At 46.2% G+C, this 22,151-nt stretch overlaps 1 protein-coding gene across 1 annotated transcript in view; it reads left to right on the top strand.

Moving 5' to 3' along the window:
- LOC115169388 (sterile alpha motif domain-containing protein 10-like) overlaps positions 1-22,151 on the top strand; it is a 106,164-nt gene that overhangs the window by 65,814 nt on the left and 18,199 nt on the right. The window contains exon 3 of the mRNA XM_029724958.1: positions 16,548-16,716. Coding sequence (XP_029580818.1) covers positions 16,548-16,716 — 169 coding nt within the window. The remainder of the gene's footprint in view (positions 1-16,547; positions 16,717-22,151) is intronic.

The following is a 22,151-nucleotide window of genomic DNA, read 5'->3' as shown; positions in this document are numbered from 1 at the left end:
ACAGTGCACGTCAGAGCAAAAACCAAGCCATGAGGTTGAAGAAATTGTTCGTAGAGCTCAGAGACAGGATTGTGTTGAGGCACAGATCTGGGGAAGGGTACCAAAACATTTATGCAGCATTGAAGGTCCCCGCCGGCTGGCGGGCGTCGATGGCGGCTCCGGACAGGCGGGCGGCCCTGGCGGCTCCGGACAGGTGGGCGATCCTGGCGGCTCCGGACAGGCGGGCGGCCCTGGCGGCTTCGGACTGGCGGGCGGCCCTGGCGGCTCCGGACTGGCGGGCGGCTCTGGCGGCTCCGGACTGGCGGGCGGCTCTGGCGGCTCCGGACAGGCGGGCAATCCTGGCGGCTCCGGACAGGCGGGCGGCCCTGGCGGCTCCGGACAGGCGGGCGGCCCTGGCGGCTCCGGACTGGCGGGCGGCCCTGGCGGCTCCGGACTGGCGGGCGGCTCTGGCGGCTCCGGACTGGCGGGCGGCTCTGGCGGCTCCGAACTGGCGGGCGGCTCTGGCGGCTCCGGACTGGCGGGCGGCTCTGACGGCTCCGGACTGGCGGGCGGCTCTGGCAGCTCCGGACTGACCAGGATGGGGAGACCCACTGGAGACCTGGTCCGTGGAGGAGGCACAGGCTTGACCAGGATGGGGAGACCCACTGGAGGCCTGGTCCTAGGAGGAGGCACAGGACAGACCAGGATGGGGGACACACTGGAGGCCTGGTTCTAGGAGGAGGCACAGGACAGACCAGGATGGGGGGACCCACTGGAGGCCTGGTCCTAGGAGGAGGCACAGGATAAACCGGGCTGTTGGGGAGCACTGGAGTTCTAGTATGGACGCTCTTTACCCACATTCCAGGCTGAATGCCTACTTTGGCCCGGCACGGGCGGAGCGCAGGCATTGGGCGAACTGGGCCCTCCCAGCGCTCTGGAGACACAGTGCACAGCACCGGCGCAGGATAACCTGGACCGAGGAGGCGCACCGGAGACCAGACGCGCTGAGCTGGCACCATCCGCCCTGGCTCGATGCCTGCACTCGCATGGCACTTGCGGGGGGCTGGCCTATAGCGCACCGGGCTATGCACGCGCACTGGAGACACCGTGCGCTTTACCGCATAACACGGTGCCTGACCAGTACTGCGCTGCCTGCCGTAAGCACGGGGAGTTGGCCCAGAATTCCTTCCTGGTCCCGCCACACTCCCCGTGTGCCCCCCCAAAAAATGTTTTGGGGCTGCCTCTCGTGCCTGTTGCGCTCCCTCGCTTCGTACCAGCGCCTCTCAGCTCTCGCTGCCTCGATCTCCCACTGCGGGCAGCGATAATCCCCAGCTTGAGCCCATGGTCCTTTCCCGTCCAGGATTTCCTCCCAAGTCCACGAATCCTGAACGCTCCTCTCCTGGCGCTTCTCCTTCCTCCACTGCTTGGTCCGTTGTTGGTGGGTAATTCTGTAATGGCTGTCTTCGTTGTCAGATGAAACAGAGAAGTCATCGTCTGAGAAAGTGGACCAATACGCAGCAGAGTTAGTGTTCATCATTGAAGTTTAATTTACTAAAGAACACTACACAAAACAAAACAAGAAAACCGACAGTCAAACAGTCCTGTCAGGTGCAAAACACTAAACAGAAACAATTACCCACAAAACCCCAACGGAAAAACAGGCACTTATGTGTGACTCCCAATCAGCAACAACCAACAACAGCTGTGCCTGATTGGAAGCCACACGGCCAAAATCAATGAAACAGACAACATAGAAAATGAACATAGAACGCCCACCTAATGTAGCACCCTGGCCTAACCAAAATAAAGAACAAAAAACCCCTCTCTATGGCCAGGGCGTTACAGTAACCACCAAGACTCTTCCTAGAGCTGGCCGCCCGGCCAAACTGAGCAATCGGGGGAGAAGGGCCTTGGTCAGAGAGGTGACAAATAACCCAATGGTCACTGACAGAGCTCCAGAGTTCCTCTGTGGAGATGGGAGAACCTTCCATAAGGACAACCATCTCTGCACCTCTCCACCAATCAGGCCTTCATGATAGATTGGCCAGACGGAAGCCACTCCTCAGTAAAAGGCACATGACAGCCCACTTGGAGTTTGCTAAAAAGCACCTAAAGTCTCTCCGACCATGATCAACAAGATTCTCTGGTCTGATGAAACCAAGATTCAACTCTTTGGCCTGAATGCCAAGCATCACATCTGGAGGAAACCTGGCACCATCCCTAAGGTGAAGCATGGTGGTGGTGGAAGCATCATGCTGTGGAGGTGTTTTTCAGCTTCAGGGACTGGTCAGGATCGAGGAACAGATGAATGGAGCAAAGTACAGAGAGTTAAAAACCTGCTCCAGAGGGCAAGATTCACCTTCCAACAGGACAACGACCCTAAGCACATAGTTAAGACAGTGCAGGAGTGGCTTCTGGACAAGTCTCTGAATGTCCTTGAGTGGCCCAGCCAGAGCCCGGACTGGAACCCAATCAAACATCTCTGGAGAGACCTGAAAATAACTGCAGCGACGCTCCCCATCCAACCTGACAGAGCTTGAGAGAATCTGCAAAGAAGAATGGGAGAACCTCCCCAAATACAGGTGTGCCAAGCTTGTAGCGTCATACCCAAGAAGACTCAATGCTGTAATCACTGCCAAAGGTGCTTCAACAAAGTACTGAGTAAAGGGTCTGAATACTTATGTAAATGTTATATAAAAAATATTTTTTTAAGTTTTTGCTTCATCATTATGTGATATTGTGTGTAGATTAATGAGGCAAAAAACGAATCAATTTTAGAATGAAGCTGTAACGTAACAAAATGTGGGAAAAAATCAAGCGGTCTAAATACTTTGCTTTAATTTTTGTATTTTTGTAAAGATTAAATGAAGAATAGTGTGATGGGTGACAATATTAGCATATCACTTGTGATTTATATATTATCTCTTTGAATGGCAAACAGCGCATACTTTTTTTGTGTGACTTTTTCAAATCACCTCACGTAGCCCATAGGCCTATATGTTTTGATAAGGTTTGTATCACAACTAAAGTGGCCAAATAACTAAGGAAGCACATTAATCCGCTTTAAAAGGGGTGTACAGCCTAACTGGTACACACACGCAGCACGTGAGTTTCAAGTTTGGGGAAGATCATTTTCAACATAAAAATGCACATTTATAATGAAAGCATTACAAGCATAATCACATTTGTGGTCACTTTTGAGAATGGTGTTTTTCTGCTAGTGGAACATACGCACCTACTACAGTGTTCACTCCGTGCTGCGCTTATAATGTGAAAAAATAGCCTAATAGTTTATCAAAATGTTAAGCAAAACATTCTCATCTATTGTGTTAGGCTCATTGCTTAAAACAGATTTTCGATGGTAGTGATTGTATTAATTTGGGATCTATCGCATCCCACAACTGTCCCAGACTATGTTTTGGAATATTTATTTCTCGCAAAGAATAGGCCAACTTTTGAACTATGGGGGATTGACCTATGCTGTTGCTTTTGCTGTTTGTTAGGCCTACTCATCTTTTTGGCTGACAAAGTAAATGTGGACAGTTCTTCCAATATGCGCCTCGAAATTGGATAAGGAAGCACGCAGTTGCGTCCCCGACAGACATGTAAGAAAGACCCAATCACATGACTGAGAGCAATGTGAGTGAGAGGTGCTCCAGCCGGGGAGAAGTGTATTATAATGATTATATTCATCCCATGGGGCACAACGGCCACTGGCCGCAAAAGGCATGGATTTTTTAAGCGGGTGTTACGGCCACACAAAGGGGATGCAGCTGGGAAATTCAAGGCGTTATCAAGTGCTGGTCAAATTGTGAATGAGAGACTGATGAAGTGTGTACAGCCTGCGCAAAAAACAAAGCAGAGCTCATGCCTTTCATGCAACTATTTTCAAATCATCATTAGTCGCAACATGCAGCCTTAGAATGTACACTGCTCAAAAAAATAAAGGGAACACTAAAATAACACATCCTAGATCTGAATGAATGAAGTAATCTTATTAAATACTTTTTTCTTTACATAGTTGAATGTGCTGACAACAAAATCACACAAAAATAATCAATGGAAATCCAATTTATCAACCCATGGAGGTCTGGATTTGGAGTCACACTCAAAATTAAAGTGGAAAACCACACTACAGGCTGATCCAACTTTGATGTAATGTCCTTAAAACAAGTCAAAATGAGGCTCAGTAGTGTGTGTGTGGCCTCCATGTGCCTGTATGACCTCCCTACAATGCCTGGGCATGCTCCTGATGAGGTGGCGGATGGACTCCTGAGGGATCTCCTCCCAGACCTGGACTAAAGCATCCGCCAAATCCTGGACAGTCTGTGGTGCAACGTGGCGTTGGTGGATGGAGCGAGACATGATGTCCCAGATGTGCTCAATTGGATTCAGGTCTGGGGAACGGGCGGGCCAGTCCATAGCATCAATGCCTTCCTCTTGCAGGAACTGCTGACACACTCCAGCCACATCAGGTCTAGCATTGTCTTGCATTAGGAGGAACCCAGGGCCAACCGCACCAGCATATGGTCTCACAAGGGGTCTGAGGATCTCATCTCGGTACCTAATGGCAGTCAGGCTACCTCTGGCGAGCACATGGAGGGCTGTGTGGCCCCCCAAAGAAATGCCAACCCACACCATGACTGACCCACCGCCAAACCGGTCATGCTGGAGGATGTTGCAGGCAGCAAAACGTTCTCCACGGCGTCTCCAGACTGTCACGTCTGTCACGTGCTCAGTGTGAACCTGCTTTCATCTGTGAAGAGCACAGGGCGTCAGTGGCGAATTTGCCAATCTTGGTGTTCTCTGGCAAATGCCAAACGTCCTGCACGGTGTTGGGCTGTAAGCACAACCCCCACCTGTGGACGGCGGGCCCTCATACCACCCTCATGGAGTCTGTTTCTGACCGTGTGAGCAGATACATGCACATTTGTGGCCTGCTGGAGGTCATTTTGCAGGGCTCTGGCAGTGCTCCTCCTGCTCCTCCTTGCACAAAGGCGGAGGTAGCGGTCCTGCTTCTGGGTTGTTGCCCTCCTACGGCCTCCTCCACGTCTCCTGATATACTGGCCTGTCTCCTGGAAGTGCCTCCATGCTCTGGACACTACGCTGACAGACACAGCAAACCTTCTTGCCACAGCTCGCATTGATGTGTCATCCTGGATGAGCTGCACTACCTGAGCCACTTGTGTGGGTTGTAGACTCCGTCTCATGCTACAACTAGAGTGAAAGCACCGCCAGCATTCAAAAGTGACCAAAACATCAGCCAGAAAGCATAGGAACTGAGAAGTGGTCTGTGGTTACCACCTGCAGAACCACTCCTTTATTGGGGGTGTCTTGCTAATTGCCTATAATTTCCACCTGTTGTCTATTTCATTTGCACAACAGCATGTGAAATTTATTGTCAATCAGTGTTGCTTCCTAAGTGGACAGTTTGATTTCACAGAAGTGTGATTGACTTTGGAGTTACATTGTGTTGTTCAAGTGTTCCCTTTATTTTTTTGAGCAGTATATTAAAAATTACACATATAGCCCAACATTTGTATCACAACTAAAGTTACATAAATAACTCTAAATTAAGCATTCTAGGAGTAGCTGTTTCTTTGATAACCTTCCAAAGCAGAATAGCTGCATGTGCACACTCCCTCAAATCGTTTGGAGAAAATATCCTTTCTATTTTATTCAGCTATGTTCAATAGTATTCTTCATATTATAAAATAATATAAAATAATGCCATGGAATTCTAAGCAAATCTTGTCTGCTAAATTAACAAGTGTAGCCCACAGCCGTATGGCATAGCCAGATCAGGGCCTAACATAAGGACCCCGTTTGTGGTTCTATGATCAAAAGATACTTTATTCTGATTGGTCAAGAGGGTGTTCATTTTGGATCATCTGCATGCCTCAAGAGTTAATACATATCTGTTGTAGTTATCAAGAATATTTGATGAAGTTCCAACAAACAGATAGACCATCACCAACCAAGATCAATACACCGTGTCCACTTCTACATTCTGTCTGCTGACAACATATCACTGGGGTTCATTTGAGGGATCTAACTGTCCAATGGCAGGGAGAGAGAGAGAGAGGGGAGAAAGAGACAGAGAGAGCAGAACACAGCAGAACAGTGACCATATCCTCAACATCACAGCAGGACAGACAAATGAAGAACCCCAAGCCCAGGGGATCCCACACCTTCTGAGCACCTCCCCTGTCAGCCACCCTGATAGCCCTCCTGACAACCCCCCCACACCCACTGACGACATACACAAGACACAGATTGTACTCCTTATGGACTCAAACGGAAATATATACAAGAAAATAAATGTTTTCCCAAACACACAGTGTCTGAACTCTGGTGTCCAAACACCCAGTGCGCCCTAGACCTTCTGTCTGAGGACCACCTAGGTTCACCTAGCCACATAATAATACACACAGGCACGAACGAATCACTCAAGGGAGTGACTGAAAAAGCCACTTGTGTGTTGGGGAAAGTAGAAGAAGCTATCTCCACCTTGCGTGTAAATGCAAGTATTTACCGTGACTGTGCCTCAAAACCAAATGTTTACCTGGCCCCCCACTCCATCCTGGACTTGATTAGTCTTTACGAACAGGTCCCCCTATACAAGGCAGCAGTGCCCACCTTCTCCAGGACCCTAAAGGACATCGCCCTCAACCGCATTCCCAACACCTCACACAGGAGCAACAGATCAATAGACACCACGCCCAGGCCAGCGAGACACTCTTCCGGCGGGACCCAATTCGAGAGGACCTACATCCAGACCACAGCACCAAACAAGTCCACACCAACCCACCCCAACCAATCAACACTCCCCCAAGTCAACCATGCCCACAACCCATTTAGGCCCCCTCAGATCAGACCTATGCCCCTCCTGCCCACTCCATGTCCCCCACTCCTGCGAAGAGGGCCTCAACATGAAAGTCACACATATGCCCAGGCCGTGAACAGGCTAACAGGCCCAAACCCCACTCTTACACTAGCCCAAGTCATTGGCATGTACCTGATTCTAAGCAGGCTCTGCTCACACATACTGGTCTGAGGCCAAACCACACGGCTGACAACATTGGACACTTTATGGAACACAAAGCCTTCACTATCTCATCCTGGAATATCCAAGGCCGGAGGTCATCTGCCTTTGGCCTAAAGAGCAGGAACCTGGACTTCAAAGAAATCAGAATTACAGACATTGTCATCCTACAAGAAACATGGTATAAAGGATTTGAAACCTCTGGTTGCCCTCTAGATTACAGAGAGCTGGTAGTCCCATCCACTAAACTACCAGGTGTGAAATAGGCAGGGACTCAGGGGGTATGCTAATATGGTACAGAACAGACCTAACTTACTCTATTAAATTAATCAAAACAAGAACATTTTACATTTGGCTAGAAATTCAAAAGAAAATTCAAAAGGAAACATAGAAAAATGTCCTCCTGTGTGCTACCTATCCCCCCACTAGAATCCCCATACTTTAATGAAGACAGCTTCTCCATCCTGGAGGGGGAAATCAATAATTTCCAGGCGCAGGGACATGTATTAGTCTGTGGTGACCTAAATGCCAGAACTGGACAAGAACCTGACACCCTCAGCACATAGGGGGACAAACACCTACCTGGAGGTGACAGCATTCCCTCCCCCATATGCCCCCCTAGACACAACTACGACAACATAACCAGAAAAAATGGATCACAACTCCTGCAGCTCTGTCGCACGCTGGGTATGTACATAGTCAATGGTAGGCTTCGAGGGGACTCCTACGGTAGGTACACCGATAGTCTACAGTACTACTGCCAAGAGATGAGCTACTTTATCACTGACCTCAACCCAGATTCTCTCAGAGCGTTCACAGTCAGCCCACTGACACCCCTATCAGATCACAGCAAAATCACACTCTACTTGAACAGAGCAATACTCAATCATGAAGCATCAAAGCCAAAGGAACTGAATAATATTAAGAAATGCTAAAGATGGAAATAAAGTAGTGTGGAAACCTAACAAAAAACAATTAGGCAACAACAAATGCAATCCCTTTTAGACAACTTCCTGGACAAAACGTTCCACTGTAATAGTGAAGGTGTAAACTTGGCAGTAAAAAACCTAAACAGTATACTTGATCTCTCAACTTCCCTATCAAATCTAAACATTTCAAACAGAAATCCGAAGAAAATGAACAACAATGACAAATGGTTTGATGAAGAATGCAAAAACCTAAGAAACCTATCTTACCAAAACAATAGAGACCGAGAAAACCTGAGCCTAAGCCTTCACTATCGTGAATCACTAAAGAAAAAAAATATATTTAATCAAGTCAGTTAAGAACAAATTCTTATTTACAATGACAGCAGTGCAACAGATTTTTACAATGTCAGCTTGGGGATTCGATCCAGCAACCTTTCGATAATTGGCCCAATGCTCTAACCACTAGGCTACCTGCCGCCCCAAACAATACAGAAACACACTACGCAAAAAGAAGGAACAGCACGTCAGAAATCAGCTCAATGTAATTGAAGAATCCATACACTCTAACCACTCCTGGGAAAATTGAAAACACTAAACAATCAACAACACAAAGAGTTATCTATCCAAAATGGAGATGTATGGGTAAACCACTTCTCCAATCTTTTTGGCCCTATAGCAAAGAACAAACATAAAAAAATATACACGATCAAATACAAATCTTAGAAATCAACTATTAAAGACTACCAGAACCCACTGGATTCTCCAATTACATCGAATGAACTACAGGACAAAATACAAACCCTCCAATCCCAAAAAGGCCTGTGGTGTTGATGGTATCCTCAATGAAATGATAAAATATACAGACCACAAATTCCAATTGGCTATACTTAAACTCTTTAATATCATCCTTAGCTCTTGCACCTTCCCCAATATTTGGAACCAAGGCTTGATTACCTCAATCCACAAAAGTGGAGACAAATTTGACCCCAACAACTACCGTGGGATATACGTCAACAGAACCTTGGGAAAATCCTCTGCAATATCATTAACAGCCGACTAGTTCATTTCCTCAGTGAAAACAATGTACTAAGCAAATGTCAAATTGGCTTTTTACCAAATTACCGTACAACAGACCACGTATTCCCACTGCACACCCTAATTGACAAACAAACCAAAACAAAGGCAAAGTTTTTTCATGCTTTGTTGATTTCAAGAAAGCTTTTGACTGAATTTGGCATGAGGGTCTGCTGCACAAATTCATGGAAAGTGGTGTTAGGGGAAAAACATACGACATTATAAAATCCATGTACACAAACAACAAGTGTGTGGTTAAAATTAAAATTGGCAAAAAACAAACATTTCTTTCCACAGGGCGGTGGGTTGAGACAGGGATGCAGCTTAAGCCCCACCCTTTTCAACAAATATATCAACGAATTGGCAAGGGCACTAGAACAGTTTGCAGCACCCGGCCTCACCCTACTAGGATCTGAAGTCGAATGTCTACTGTTTGCTGTGTCAGTGTCCGTGTCCGTGTAGTGGAGATGAGAAATAGAGTCAATCGCAGGACACCGAACTGAGTAAAAATATACGTATTTACTCTAGGAAAAAACACATCATACAAAATCCACACAGGGATAAGCAATAACGACAAACATGAACAACAGTAAAACAATAATGCACAAAACATCATGATAACCAGAGGGTTTAAATAGGAAAATAATCATAACGAAATGGGAACCAGGTGTGAACAATCAAGACATAACAAATGGACTAAGAAACATGGATCGGTGGTAGCTAGAAAGCCGGTGACGATGACCGCCAAATGCCGCCCGAACTAGGAGAGGCACAGTACACCCCCCCCCCCCCCCCCACGGCTCCAGCAGTTCGACGACACCGGCTTCGGGGACGACCCGGAGGACGAGGCGCAGGGCGATCTGGGCGGCGACGGTGGAAATCCTGCAGCAAGGAAGGGTCCAGTATGTCTTCCGCCGACACCCAGCTTCTCTCCTCCGGACCGTACCCCTCCCAATCCACGAGGTACTGAAGACCCCTAGCCCGACGCCTGGAGACAATGATCGCTCTAACAGTATACGCCGGGGCCCCCTCGATGTCCAGAGGGGGCGGGGGAACCTCCCGTACCTCAGATTGCTGGAGAGGACCAGCTACCACCGGCCTGAGGAGAGACTCATGGAACGAGGGGTTAATACGATAATTAGTGGGAAGCCGTAACCTATAACATACCTCGTTCAGTCTCCTCAGGACTTTAAATGGCCCCACAAACCACGGACCCAGCTTCCGGCAGTGCAGGTGAAGGGGCAGGTTTCGGGTCGAGAGCCAGACCCGGTCTCCCGGTACATATACCAGAGCCTCACTACGGTGGCAATCGTCGCTCGCCTTCTGTCTCCTGATGGCCCGTTGCAGGCATACATGGGCAGCATTCCAGGTGTCTTCCGAGCGCCTAAACCAATCATCCACCGCAGGTACCTCGATCTGGCTCTGATGCCACGGTGCCAGAACCGGCTGATAACCTAGTACTCACTGAAATGGAGACAGGTTAGTGGAGGAGTGGCGTCGGGGTAGAAGATGTTTAGAAGCCTCTTGGACATAGACTTGGTGCTCGGGTACCAGAGAGAAGAGTTTATGACTGGGGTGGCTGGAGTCTTTGACAATTTTTAGGGCCTTCCTCTGACACCCCCTGGTATAGAGGTCCTGGATGACAGGAAGCTTGACCCCAGTGATGTACTGGGCCGTTCGCACTACACTCTGTAGTGCCTTGCGCTCGGAGGCCAAGGGGTTGCCATACAAGGCAGTGATGCAACCAGTCAGGATGCTCTCGATGGTGCAGGTTTAGAACCTTTTCAGGATCTGAGGACCCATAACAAATCTTTGCAGTCTCCTGAGGGGAGACGACTGTCTTGGTGTGCTTGGACCACGTTAGTTTGTTTGTGATGTGGACACCAAGGAACTTGAAGCTCTCAACCTGCTCCACTGCAGCCCCATCGATGAGAATGGGGGTGTGCTCGGTCCTCTTTTTCCTGTTGTCCACAATCGTGTCCTTTGTCTTGATCGCGTTGAGGGAGAGGTTGTTGTCCTGGCACCACACGGCCAGGTCTCTGACTTCCTCCCTATAGGCTGTCTCATTGTTGTCGGTGATCAGGCCTACCACTGTTGTGTCATTGGCAAACTTAATGATGGTGTTGGAGTCGTGCCTGGCCGTGATCACAGAGTGAACCGGGAGTACAGGAGGGGACTGAGCACGCACCCCTGAGGGGCCCCTGTGTTGAGGATCAGCGTGGTGGATATGTTGTTACCTACCCTTACCACCTGGGGGCGGCCCGTCAGGAAGTCCAGGATCCAGTTGCAGAGGGACGTGTTTAGTCCCAGGGTCCTTAGTTTATTGATGAGCTTTGAGGGCACTATGGTGTTGAACGCTGAGCTGTAGTCAATGAATAGAATTCTCACATAGACTACCATTCAAAAGTTTGGGGTCACTTAGAAATGTTTTGAAAGAAAAGCACATTTTTTCCCATTAAAATAACATCAAATTGATCAGAAATACAGTGTAGACATTGTTAATGTTGTAAGTGACTATTGTAGCTGGAAACGGCTGATTTTTAATGGAATATCTACATAGGCGTACGGAGGCCCATTATCAGCAACCATCACTCCTGTGTTCCAATGGCACGTTGTGTTAGCTAATTCAAGTTTATAATTTTAAAAGGCTAATTGATCATTCGAAAACCCTTTTGCAAATATGTTAGCACAGCTGAAAACTTTTGTTCTGATTAAAGAAGCAATACAACTGGCCTTCTTTAGACTAGTTGAGTATCTGGAGCATCAGCATTTGTGGGTTCACAGCAGCAAGATTTGTGACCTGTTGCCACAAGAAAAGGGCAACCAGTGAAGAACAAGCACCATACAACCCATATGTGTTTATTTATTTTCCCTTTTGTACTTTAACTATTTGCAGATCGTTACAACACTGTATATAGACATAATATGACATTTGAAATGTCTTTACTCTTTTGGAACTTCTGTGAGTGTAATGTTTACTGTTCATTTTTATAGTTTATTTATTATTTACTTCACTTGCTTTGGCAATGTTAACATATGTTTTGCATGCAAATTAAGCCCTTTAATTGAATTGAAATTGAGTGAGTGAGTGAGTGAGTGAGTGAGTGAGAGTGAGAGAGTGAGAGAGAGAGAGAGAGAGAGAGAGAGAGAGAGAGGATGTATTGGCATCTGATTAGTATAGTTTCCTCATTACTGACAGTCACTGACCTCCTGGGCAGCAGAAACAACATAAATAACACTTTTCCTTCAGAAAGGAACGTGAATGCATAGAGGAGAGAGAGAGTGTGTCCAGTTGTGTATATTGAGATGATGGTTGGTTTTATTCTTTATTTTTTGTAATTTCTCAGTTTGTAGACAGTTGAGACAGAAATAGGGCAGACAGAGAAAGAAAGAAGAAATAATCCCATCCAGCCCAAATGAAGTCTGCTCACATCCACTGAGATCATGGACATTTTACTGGCACTCAGTCCTTAGAGAAAGCCATTTGAGTATTACTGAGACAGGTTGCTTTGCAGGGACCCAGTCCTCTCACTCAATGGTGAAGGAGTCTGAATGAATATTGAAGTGAGCGCATGGATTCTGGAATGAGACGTGACATACTGTAAGGCTGCATGAAGCGTAATATAAAGGGAGGGATATATGAGGTGTCCTGTTGAAATAGGGACATATGAGCGATTCTGATACTATAGAAGAAGGGAGATAAGAATGGATGGAGATATATTATATTATATATGCTGGAGGAAGGGTATATGAAGGGTTATTGTGAGTGATAGAGGTAGGGGCTGTGGAGGTGTGAGGGGAAGTTAAGGATGGTGCGACACATGTCTGTCAAGGACTTTGGGGTGGAGAGAGATATTAAAGGGGTGATTGAATAATGACATGACAGTAACGGAGAGAAGAGGGAGGGAAAAGGAATGAAAAGGGAAGAGAGAGAGGAGAGACGGAGGCAGAGAAAGAGAATGAAAAGGGAAGAGAGAAAGGGTAGAGAGAGAGAGAGAGGAGAGAGGAGAGACGGAGGCAGAGAATGAGCGGAGAGAATAGAGAAGGTCAAAGATGAGGGTAGACAAAGGGAAGGGAGTGTGAAGAGAGAGTGAAAGAAGAAGAGCGACAGAGTGATAGCCAGAGGCAAAAGGGCAAGAGATGGGTTGCAGAGGGAGGAGGGGAATTGGGAGAGAGTGGTAACAGTGTTAAGAAAGCTGTGACATTGCTGTCTACCCTGCTTTGTAACACTCACACACACTCACACACACACCTCCAGGGCTTTCCTCTGCTAATTGGCTGAGCCCTTTTGATAAATGAGGGTGGGTGTGTGGGTGTGTGTCAGGGGGCAGGGGAGTGTGTCTACTGAGGTGCAGAGGGCGCGGGACTAGCAGGCTCTAGGGAGGAGGCTGAATATCTTATTGGTGGAGGTGGAGGGAGCCCTGGAATCCTCTGAGTCTGTTCTACTGATTCAGCGCCACTGGAGGACAGAGGACACACACACAGAAAGACCTGCAGTGGCAAAGACACAAACTTTCTCTTTCTCTCATACATACACCAGACAATCAGACAGACCGCTAGAAACTCAGAACTCAAGGTCGAGCTGCTGAGAGGAAAGGAGAGGAAAAAAGGTGCAGGAAGGGATATGGAGGGGAGAAGAGAGGGATGACAAGATGGAGGGAGGGGGAGAGGACAAGGAGAGTCAGAGGAGAGGGAGAGTAATGGACTTGATGGGGAATAGAGGAGGTGAAAGACATTAGAGAGCAAAATGAAAAGGAAAGGCATGAAGGAGAGGTGGGTGAAGGATAGGAACAGGGGAAGTAATATAGTCCAGAGAGAAAAGAGTGAGGACAGGGGAGAAAGATGGGAATAGATATTATTACAGGAACAAGGGGAACAAGGGAACACATCTAGGAAAAGAAATAAGCATGACAAAAGAGGGTGAGATGACAAAGAAAGATATAGAAAGAACTGATTATTGTTTGATAGAATGACTTAAGATCACACATTAACATTCCATTAGTATTCTACAATTGCTACCAATACTCATGGACCAGGCACAATACCATCAATAAAACAAGGAGCCCAGAGAGGATTGACATTATCTTTCATTTAAGATAATCATCCACAGAGGCATCTCTCTTTCACCCACCTGTCACGTATACTCCCTCTCCGGCCTCTAGGTCATCAGGCTGCTGATTTTCCTGCACACCTGTCACCATCGTCAAGCGCACCTGCGCCTCATGACCCTCACCTGGACTCCATCACCTCCTTGATTATCTTCCCTGTATCTGTCACTCCCCTTGGTTCTTTCCTCAGGTGTTATTGACTGTTTCATGTTGGTGCGTTTGTTTCGTGTTTATTTATTAAAACACTCACTCCCTGTACTTGCTTCCCGACTCTCAGCGCACTCATTACACCAGCGCTTCCCCTCTCTATCCTCTGACTGAGATAAACAGTCAAAGATGGCTTTTACATGGTTGAGATCCCACCCCTTCACACACACCTCCCCCTCCTCTCTTTCTGGTGTAATGAATGAGAGGTTCTGTGGTTTTAGAAGTAGGTATCTAGGAGTTAAGGGTGAGTGTTTACAGCACAGAGCTGGCTGAGGGGAGATGCAGCTTGATGAATGGCAATAAACCCAGAGTAGGGAAGGAAGGAGAGAGACAGGCAGAGAGACAAAAGATAAGAGAGGAGATAAAGCCTGATGGATGGTCATGGTATAAGAGGAGTGGAGAGAAGAGCAGGAGGGAAGGATACTGGACAGCATAGGGCTGGTGTGGTACACAGTGAAGGCTTCTCCTGGATGCAGCTGAAACACACTGTGTGTGTGTGTGTGTGTGTGTGTGTGTGTGTGTGTGTGTGTGTGTGTGTGTGTGTGTGTGTGTGTGTGTGTGTGTGTGTGTGTGTGTGTGTGTGTGTGTGTGTACAAGCAAATAACATCCCATCATGCTAAGAGTCATGTATAAAAATGCTGGGCAGGCCATTATTTTAGCCATTATTTTGGCTACCATGGCTATGCCCACATAGGATGACAATGGCCCCATCCACAGGGCCCGAATTGTCACTGAATGGTCTCAATCACCAGATCTCAACCCAATTGAACACCTATGGGAGATTCTGGAGCAGCGCCTGAGACAGTGTTTTCCACCACCATCAACAAAACACCAAATGATTAAATTTATCGTGGAAGAATGGAGTGGCATCCCTCCTATAGGGTTCCAGACACTTGTAGATTCTATGTCAAGGTGCATTGAAGCTGTCCTGACTTGTGGTGGCCCAACGCCCTACTAAGACACTTTATGTTGGTGTTTCCTTTATTTTGGCAGTTACCTGTATTTGGCAATATCAAATTGAGTGATGGTGGAGAGCCTTTTTAAAACTGTTTGTATGACAGATTTATGGAAATAAAGGATGTTAGCCGATTGCCTTGCTTCAACCACTGGGCCAATCACAGGCTGGATTAATGGGAGGCATGTATGAATATAATCCATGAATCCATCAGAGAGATGCTCTGGTCTGACCTTATTAACGGTCAATGGCCTTATGAATGGACATGTTAAACTTTGTAATTATGCCAGCTGAATAAAGGACTAGCAGTGTGTGTGTGTGTGTGTGTGTGTGTGTGTGTGTGTGTGTGTGTGTGTGTGTGTGTGTGTGTGTGTGTGTGTGTGTGTGAATAAAGGACTAGCAGTGTGTGTGTGTGTGTGTGTGTGTGTGTGTGTGTGTGTGTGTGTGTGTGTGTGTGTGTGTGTGTGCGTGTGTGTGTGTGTGTGTGTGTGTGTGTGTGTGTGCATGTGTGAGAGTGTTACAAAGCAGAAGCAGGGTCGACAGCAATGTCACAGCTATCTGAACAGTGTTAAGAAGGGGGGAAGAGGTGACAGACACTGTCAAATCTCACACAGCAGGGCCCACAGCCATCACACTGCTCGGAGTACTAAGGCAGCTGACCTGGAAGAGTCAAAGATAATACATAGGACACACACTCAGTCACCAGAAATAGTGTTCACAACCACTCAGTCACCAGAAAAAATGTTCACAATCACTCAGTCACCAGAAATAATGTTCACAACCACTCAGTCACCAGAAATAATGTCCACAATCACTCAGTCACCAGAAATAATGTTCACAATCACTCAGTCACCAGAAATAATGTTCACAATCACTGTCACCAGAAATAATGTTCACAATCACTCAGTCACCAGAAATAATGTTCACAACCACTCAGTCACCAGAAATAATGTTCACAATCACTCAGTCACCAGAAATAATGTTCACAATCACTCAGTCACCAGAAATAATGTCCACAATCACTCAGTCACCAGAAATAATGTTCACAATCACTCAGTCACCAGAAATAATGTTCACAATCACTCAGTCACCAGAAATAATGTTCACAACCACTCAGTCACCAGAAATAATGTTCCATGGTCTCTCACACAATGTAAACATATACTGTATACACACACACACACACACACACACACACACACACACACACACACACACACACTGTAACCCCCATACTCTGTGTGTTTCAGCTGCATCCAGGAGAAGCCTTCACTGTGTACCACACCAGCCCTACGCTGTCCAGTCTGTCCAAACCAGTGGTGCTGTGGACCCAACAGGATGTCTGCAAGTGGCTAAAGAAACACTGTCCACACAACTACCTGACCTATGTAGAAGCCTTCTCCCACCACGCTATCACAGGTAATGTGTGGCCTTCTCTCACCATATAATACCACAGCTAATGTGTGGACTTCTCCCACCATATAATACCACAGGTAATGTGTGTCCTTCTCCCACCACGCTATCACAGGTAATGTGTGGCCTTCTCCCACCATATAATACCACAGGTAATGTGTGTCCTTCTCCCACCACGCTATCACAGGTAATGTGTGGCCTTCTCCCACCATATAATACCACAGGTAATGTGTGGCCTTCTCCCACCACGCTATCACAGGTAATGTGTGGCCTTCTCCCACCACGCTATCACAGGTAATGTGTGGCCTTCTCCCACCACGCTATCACAGGTAATGTGTGGCCTTCTCCCACCATATAATACCACCATTGTTATGTTTGGAGGAAAAAGGGGGAGGCTTGCAAGCCGAAGAACACCATCCCAACCGTGAAGCACGGGGGTGGCAGCATCATGTTGTGGGGGTGCTTTACTGCAGGAGGGACTGGTGCACTTCACAAAATAGATTTCATCATGACGGAGGAAAATGATGTGGATATATTGAAGCAACATCTCAAGACATCAGTCAGGAACTTAAAGCTTGGTCGCAAATGGGTCTTCCAAATGGACAATGACCCCAAGCATACTTCCAAAGTTGTTGCAAAATGGCTTAAGGACAACAATGTCAAAGTATTGAGTGGCCAACACAAAGCCCTGACCTCAATTCCATAGAAAATTTGTGGGCAGAACTGAAAAAGTGTGTGTGAGCAAGGAGGCTTAGAAACCTGACTCAGTTACACCAGCTCTGTCAGGAAGAATGGGCCAAAATTCACCCAACTTATTGTGGGAAGCTTGTGGAAGGCTACCCGAAATGTTTGACCCAAGTTTGACTCATGCCGCGAAACATACCCTCGTAAAACTGACTGTCCTACCGATCCTTGACTTTGTCGATGTCATTTGCTAAATAGCCCCCAACACTCTACTCAGCAAACTGTATGTAGTCTATCAAAGTGCCATCCATTTTATACCCAAAGCCCCATATACACACCACTGCGACCTGTATGTTCTTGTTGGCTGGCCCTCACCTAATATCCATCGCCAAACCCACTGGCTCCAGGTCGTCTATAAGTTTTTGCTAGGTAATGCCCCGCCTTATCTCAGCTCACTGGTCACCATAGCAACACCCACCCGTAGGCGCTCCAGCAGGTTTATTGCACTGGTCATCCCCAAAGCCAACACTTCCTTCCCTTCCAGTTCTCTGCTGCCAATGACTGGAACGAATTGCAAAAATCTCATATCTCCCTCTCTAACTTTAAGCATCAGCTATCTGAGCAGCTTATCGATCACTGTACCTGTACACAGCCAATCTGTAAATATCACACCCGACTACCTCATCCCCATATTATTACTTACCCTCTTGCTCTTTTGCACCTCAGTATCTCTACTTGCACATCATCATCTGCACATCTATCACTCCAGTATTAATGCTGAATTGTAATTATTTTCACCTCTATGGCATATTTACTGCCTACTCTTCTACATTTGCACACACTGTAAATAGATTTTTAGATTTGTATTTTATTTTGTGTTATTGACTGTATGTTTGTTTATGTGTAACTCGGTGTTGTTGTTTGTGTCGAACTGCTTTGCTTTATCTTGGCCAGGTCGCAGTTGTAAATAAGAACTTTTTCTCAACTGGCCTACCTGGTTAAATAAAGGTGAAATATATATTTTTTTATTAAACAATTTAAAGGCAATGCTACCAAATACTAATTGAGTGTATGTAAGATGTCCATTAAAAATCAGCCGTTTCTAGCTACAATAGTCATTTACAACATTAACAATGTCTACCCTGTATTTCTGATCAATTTGGTGTTAGACAAAAAATGTGCTTTTCTTTCAAAAACAAGGACATTTCTAAGAGACCCCAAACTTTTGAATGGTAGTGTATATGCAGGCCTCAACCACTACCCTGAGAGCACTTGATTCAGTGTATCATGCAGCCTTCAGGTTCATTACAAATCAGAAACGTCTAACACATCATTGTGATCTCTACAGCGCTCTTGGCTGGTCGTCATTGACCTTGCATAGGCTTAAACACTGGTATTCACTGATTTATAAGGCCATATTGGGTAAAATGCTATTTTATCTCTGTTCTTTTTTAATCAGGTCGGTAAATAAATATAAATTACGATCCCATTCTCATTTGCTTTTAACTGTACCAAGAATTAGAACAGGTCATGGTAGAAATAGTTTTAGTTACTCAGCTCCGTGGTCCTGGAATTCTCTCCTGAACATTTAAAATTTGATGATCTAGTTTCGTTGGTGGAGTTTAAACACTTGATCGATGTATATATCATAGAAGAGTGTAATTGTCTTTAGCACAGCTGTTTTTTAACAAGACATTTTTTTTTACGTCATATGTAATTGTTGTACGTGTGTCTATAGTTTTGTTTAATATTGTGTTAGTTTATGTATGAAACTTTGTTCCCCCGGCTGCTATTGGACCAGGTCTCTCTTGAAAAAGAGATGTTACCTCAATGGGAAAAACCTGTATAAATAAAGGTAAAAAAACAAATAAAAAATAAATGAAGCTGGTTGAGAGAATACCAAGAGTGTGCAAAGCTGTTCCGGTTAGCATCAGAGAACAACGTCGACATACGCTGACTCGGTAAGTATGTTTACAAAGAAGTGCATTGGAGATGTTGTACCCACTGTGACTATTAAAACCTACCCTAACCAGAAACCGTGGATGGATGGCTGCATTCGCGCAAAACTGAAAGCGCATTTAACCATGGATAGAGGTCTGGGAATATGTATGAATATAAACAGTGTAGCTATTCCCTCCAAAGGCAATCAAACAAGTGAAATGCCAGTACAGGGACAAGGTGGAGTCGCAATTCAACGGCTCAGACACAAGACGTATGTGGCAGGGTCAACAGGAAATCACGGACTACAAAAACAACTCCAGCCACGTCACAGACACCGACGTCACACTTCCAGACAAACTAAACACCTTCTTTGCCCGCTTTGAGGATAATACAGTGCCACCGTCGCGGCCCCCTAACAAGGACTGCGCCCCTCGCTCTCTCCTTCTCCGTGGCTGACGTGAGTAAAACATTTAAACGTGTTAACCCCCGCAAGGCTTAACCCCCGCACGGCATCCCTAGCCGCGTCCTCAAAGCATGCGCAGACCAGCTGGCTAGTCTGTTTACGGACATATTCAATCGCTCCCTATCCCAGTTTGTGTCCCCACATGCTTCAAGATGGCTACCATTGTTCCTGTACCCAAGAAGGCAAAGATAACTGAACTAAATGACTACCGCCCCGTAGCACTCACTTCTGCCATCATGAAGTGCTTTGAGAGACTAGTCAAGGATCATATCACCTCCACCTTACCAGCCACCCTAGACCCACTTCAGCTTACATACCGCCCCAACAGGTACACAGACGACGCAATTGCCATCACACTGCACACTGCCCTATCCCATCTGGACAAAAGGAATACCTATGTATGAATGCTGTTCATTGACTACAGCTCAGCATTCAGCACCATAGTACCCTCCAAGCTCATCATCAAGCTGGAGGCCCTGGGTCTCAACCCCGCCCTGTGCAATTAGGGCCTGGACTTCCTGACAGGCCGCCCCCAGGTGGTGAAGGTAGGAAACAACATCTCCACTTCGCTGATCCTCAACACTGGGACCCCACAAGGGTTCGTGCTCAGCCCCCTCCTGTACTCCTTATTCACCCATGACTGCGTGGCCATGCACGCCTCCAACTCAATCATTGCAGACGACACAACAGTAGTGGGCTTGATTACAAACAACGACGAGACAGCCTACAGGGAAGAGATGGGGGGACACTCGGAGTGTGGTGTCAGGAAAGCAACCTCTCACTCAACGTCAACAAAACAAAGGAGATGATCGTGGACTTCAGGAAACAGCAGAGGGAGCACCCACATATCCACATCGATGGGACAGTAGTGGAGAAGGTGGAATGTTTTAAGTTCCTCGGCATACACATCACTGACAAACTGAAATGGTCCACTCACACAGACAGTGTGGTGAAGAAGGCGCAACAGCCCCTCTTCAACCTCAGGAGGCTGAAGAAATTTTGCTTGTCACCCAAAACCCTGACAAACTTTTACAGATGCACAATCGAGAGCATCCTGTCGGGCTTTATCACAGTCTGGTATGGCAACTGCACCGCCGTCAACCGCAAGGCTCTCCAGAGGGTGGTGCGGTCTGCACAACCTATCACTGGGGGCAAACTACCTGCCCTCCATAACACCTACAGCACCCAATGTCATAGGAAGGCCGAAAAGATTATCAAGGACAACAACCACCCGAGCCACTGCCTGTTCACCCCGCTATCATACAGAAGGCGAGGTCAGTACAGGTGCATCAAAGCTGACTGAAAAACAACTTCTATCTCAAGGCCAACAGAGGCTAAACAGCAATCACTAACTCGGAGAGGCTACTGCCTACATTGAGATCCAATCACTGGCCACTTTAATAAATTGATCTCTGGTCACTTTATACAATGCACACTAAATAATGCCCCTTTAATAATGTTTACATTTCTTACATTACTCATATCACATGTACTGTATATACTGTATTTTATACCATCTATTGCACCTTGCCTATGCCGCTCGGCCATCATTCATCCATATACTTACATGTACATATTCTCATTCACCCCTTTAGATGTGTGTGTATTAGGTAGTTGTTGGGGAATTGTTAGATTACTTGTTAGATATTACTGCACTGTCGGAACTAGAAGTACAAGCAATTCGCTACACTCGTGTTAACATCTGCTAACCATGTGTATGTGACAAATAAAATTTGATTTGAGCAGTCATCAAGGCAAAGGGTGGCTACTATAAAGAATCTCAAATATAAAATATATTTTGATTTGTTTAACAGTTTTTTGGTTACTACATATGTGTTATTTCATTGTTTTGACATCTTCACTATTATTCTACAATGCAACCTTGTCCGAGAAAGATTTACATGGTTATCACAACATCACGCCAGGCTAAGCCTACAGGAAACACAGCTCTTATTTTGAGTGTTTCTACAATTGCCTATGGGAGAAATGAATGGTGCAAAAATGATTGAAACCATTTCCCTGTTTGACCACTAGGTTTTATTGGTATTATTCTTGTTTCTCTAGTGGGGAGAGATTTGGATAAGCTGTTTTTGACATCACAATAGGTCAGTCCTATCAGGATCCGTGGGACGTCCCGATCCTAAACCCTAAACGTAACCTGTACCCTAACCTTAACCATAACCCTGTCCCAGCCCTAACCTTTTTATTTATTTATTTGATTTATTTCACCTTTATTTAACCAGGTAGGCTAGTTGAGAACAAGTTCTCATTTGCAACTCCGACCTGGCCAAGATAAAGCAAAGCACTTCGACACATACAACAACACAGAGTTACACATGGAATAAACAAACAT

The sequence above is a fragment of the Salmo trutta genome, chromosome 31 (genome assembly GCF_901001165.1).
Source record: "Salmo trutta chromosome 31, fSalTru1.1, whole genome shotgun sequence".
Lineage (NCBI taxonomy): Eukaryota > Metazoa > Chordata > Actinopteri > Salmoniformes > Salmonidae > Salmo > Salmo trutta.
The sequence above is the reverse complement of the archived record's forward strand: the minus strand, read 5'-3'. Positions and strand labels throughout refer to the sequence as shown.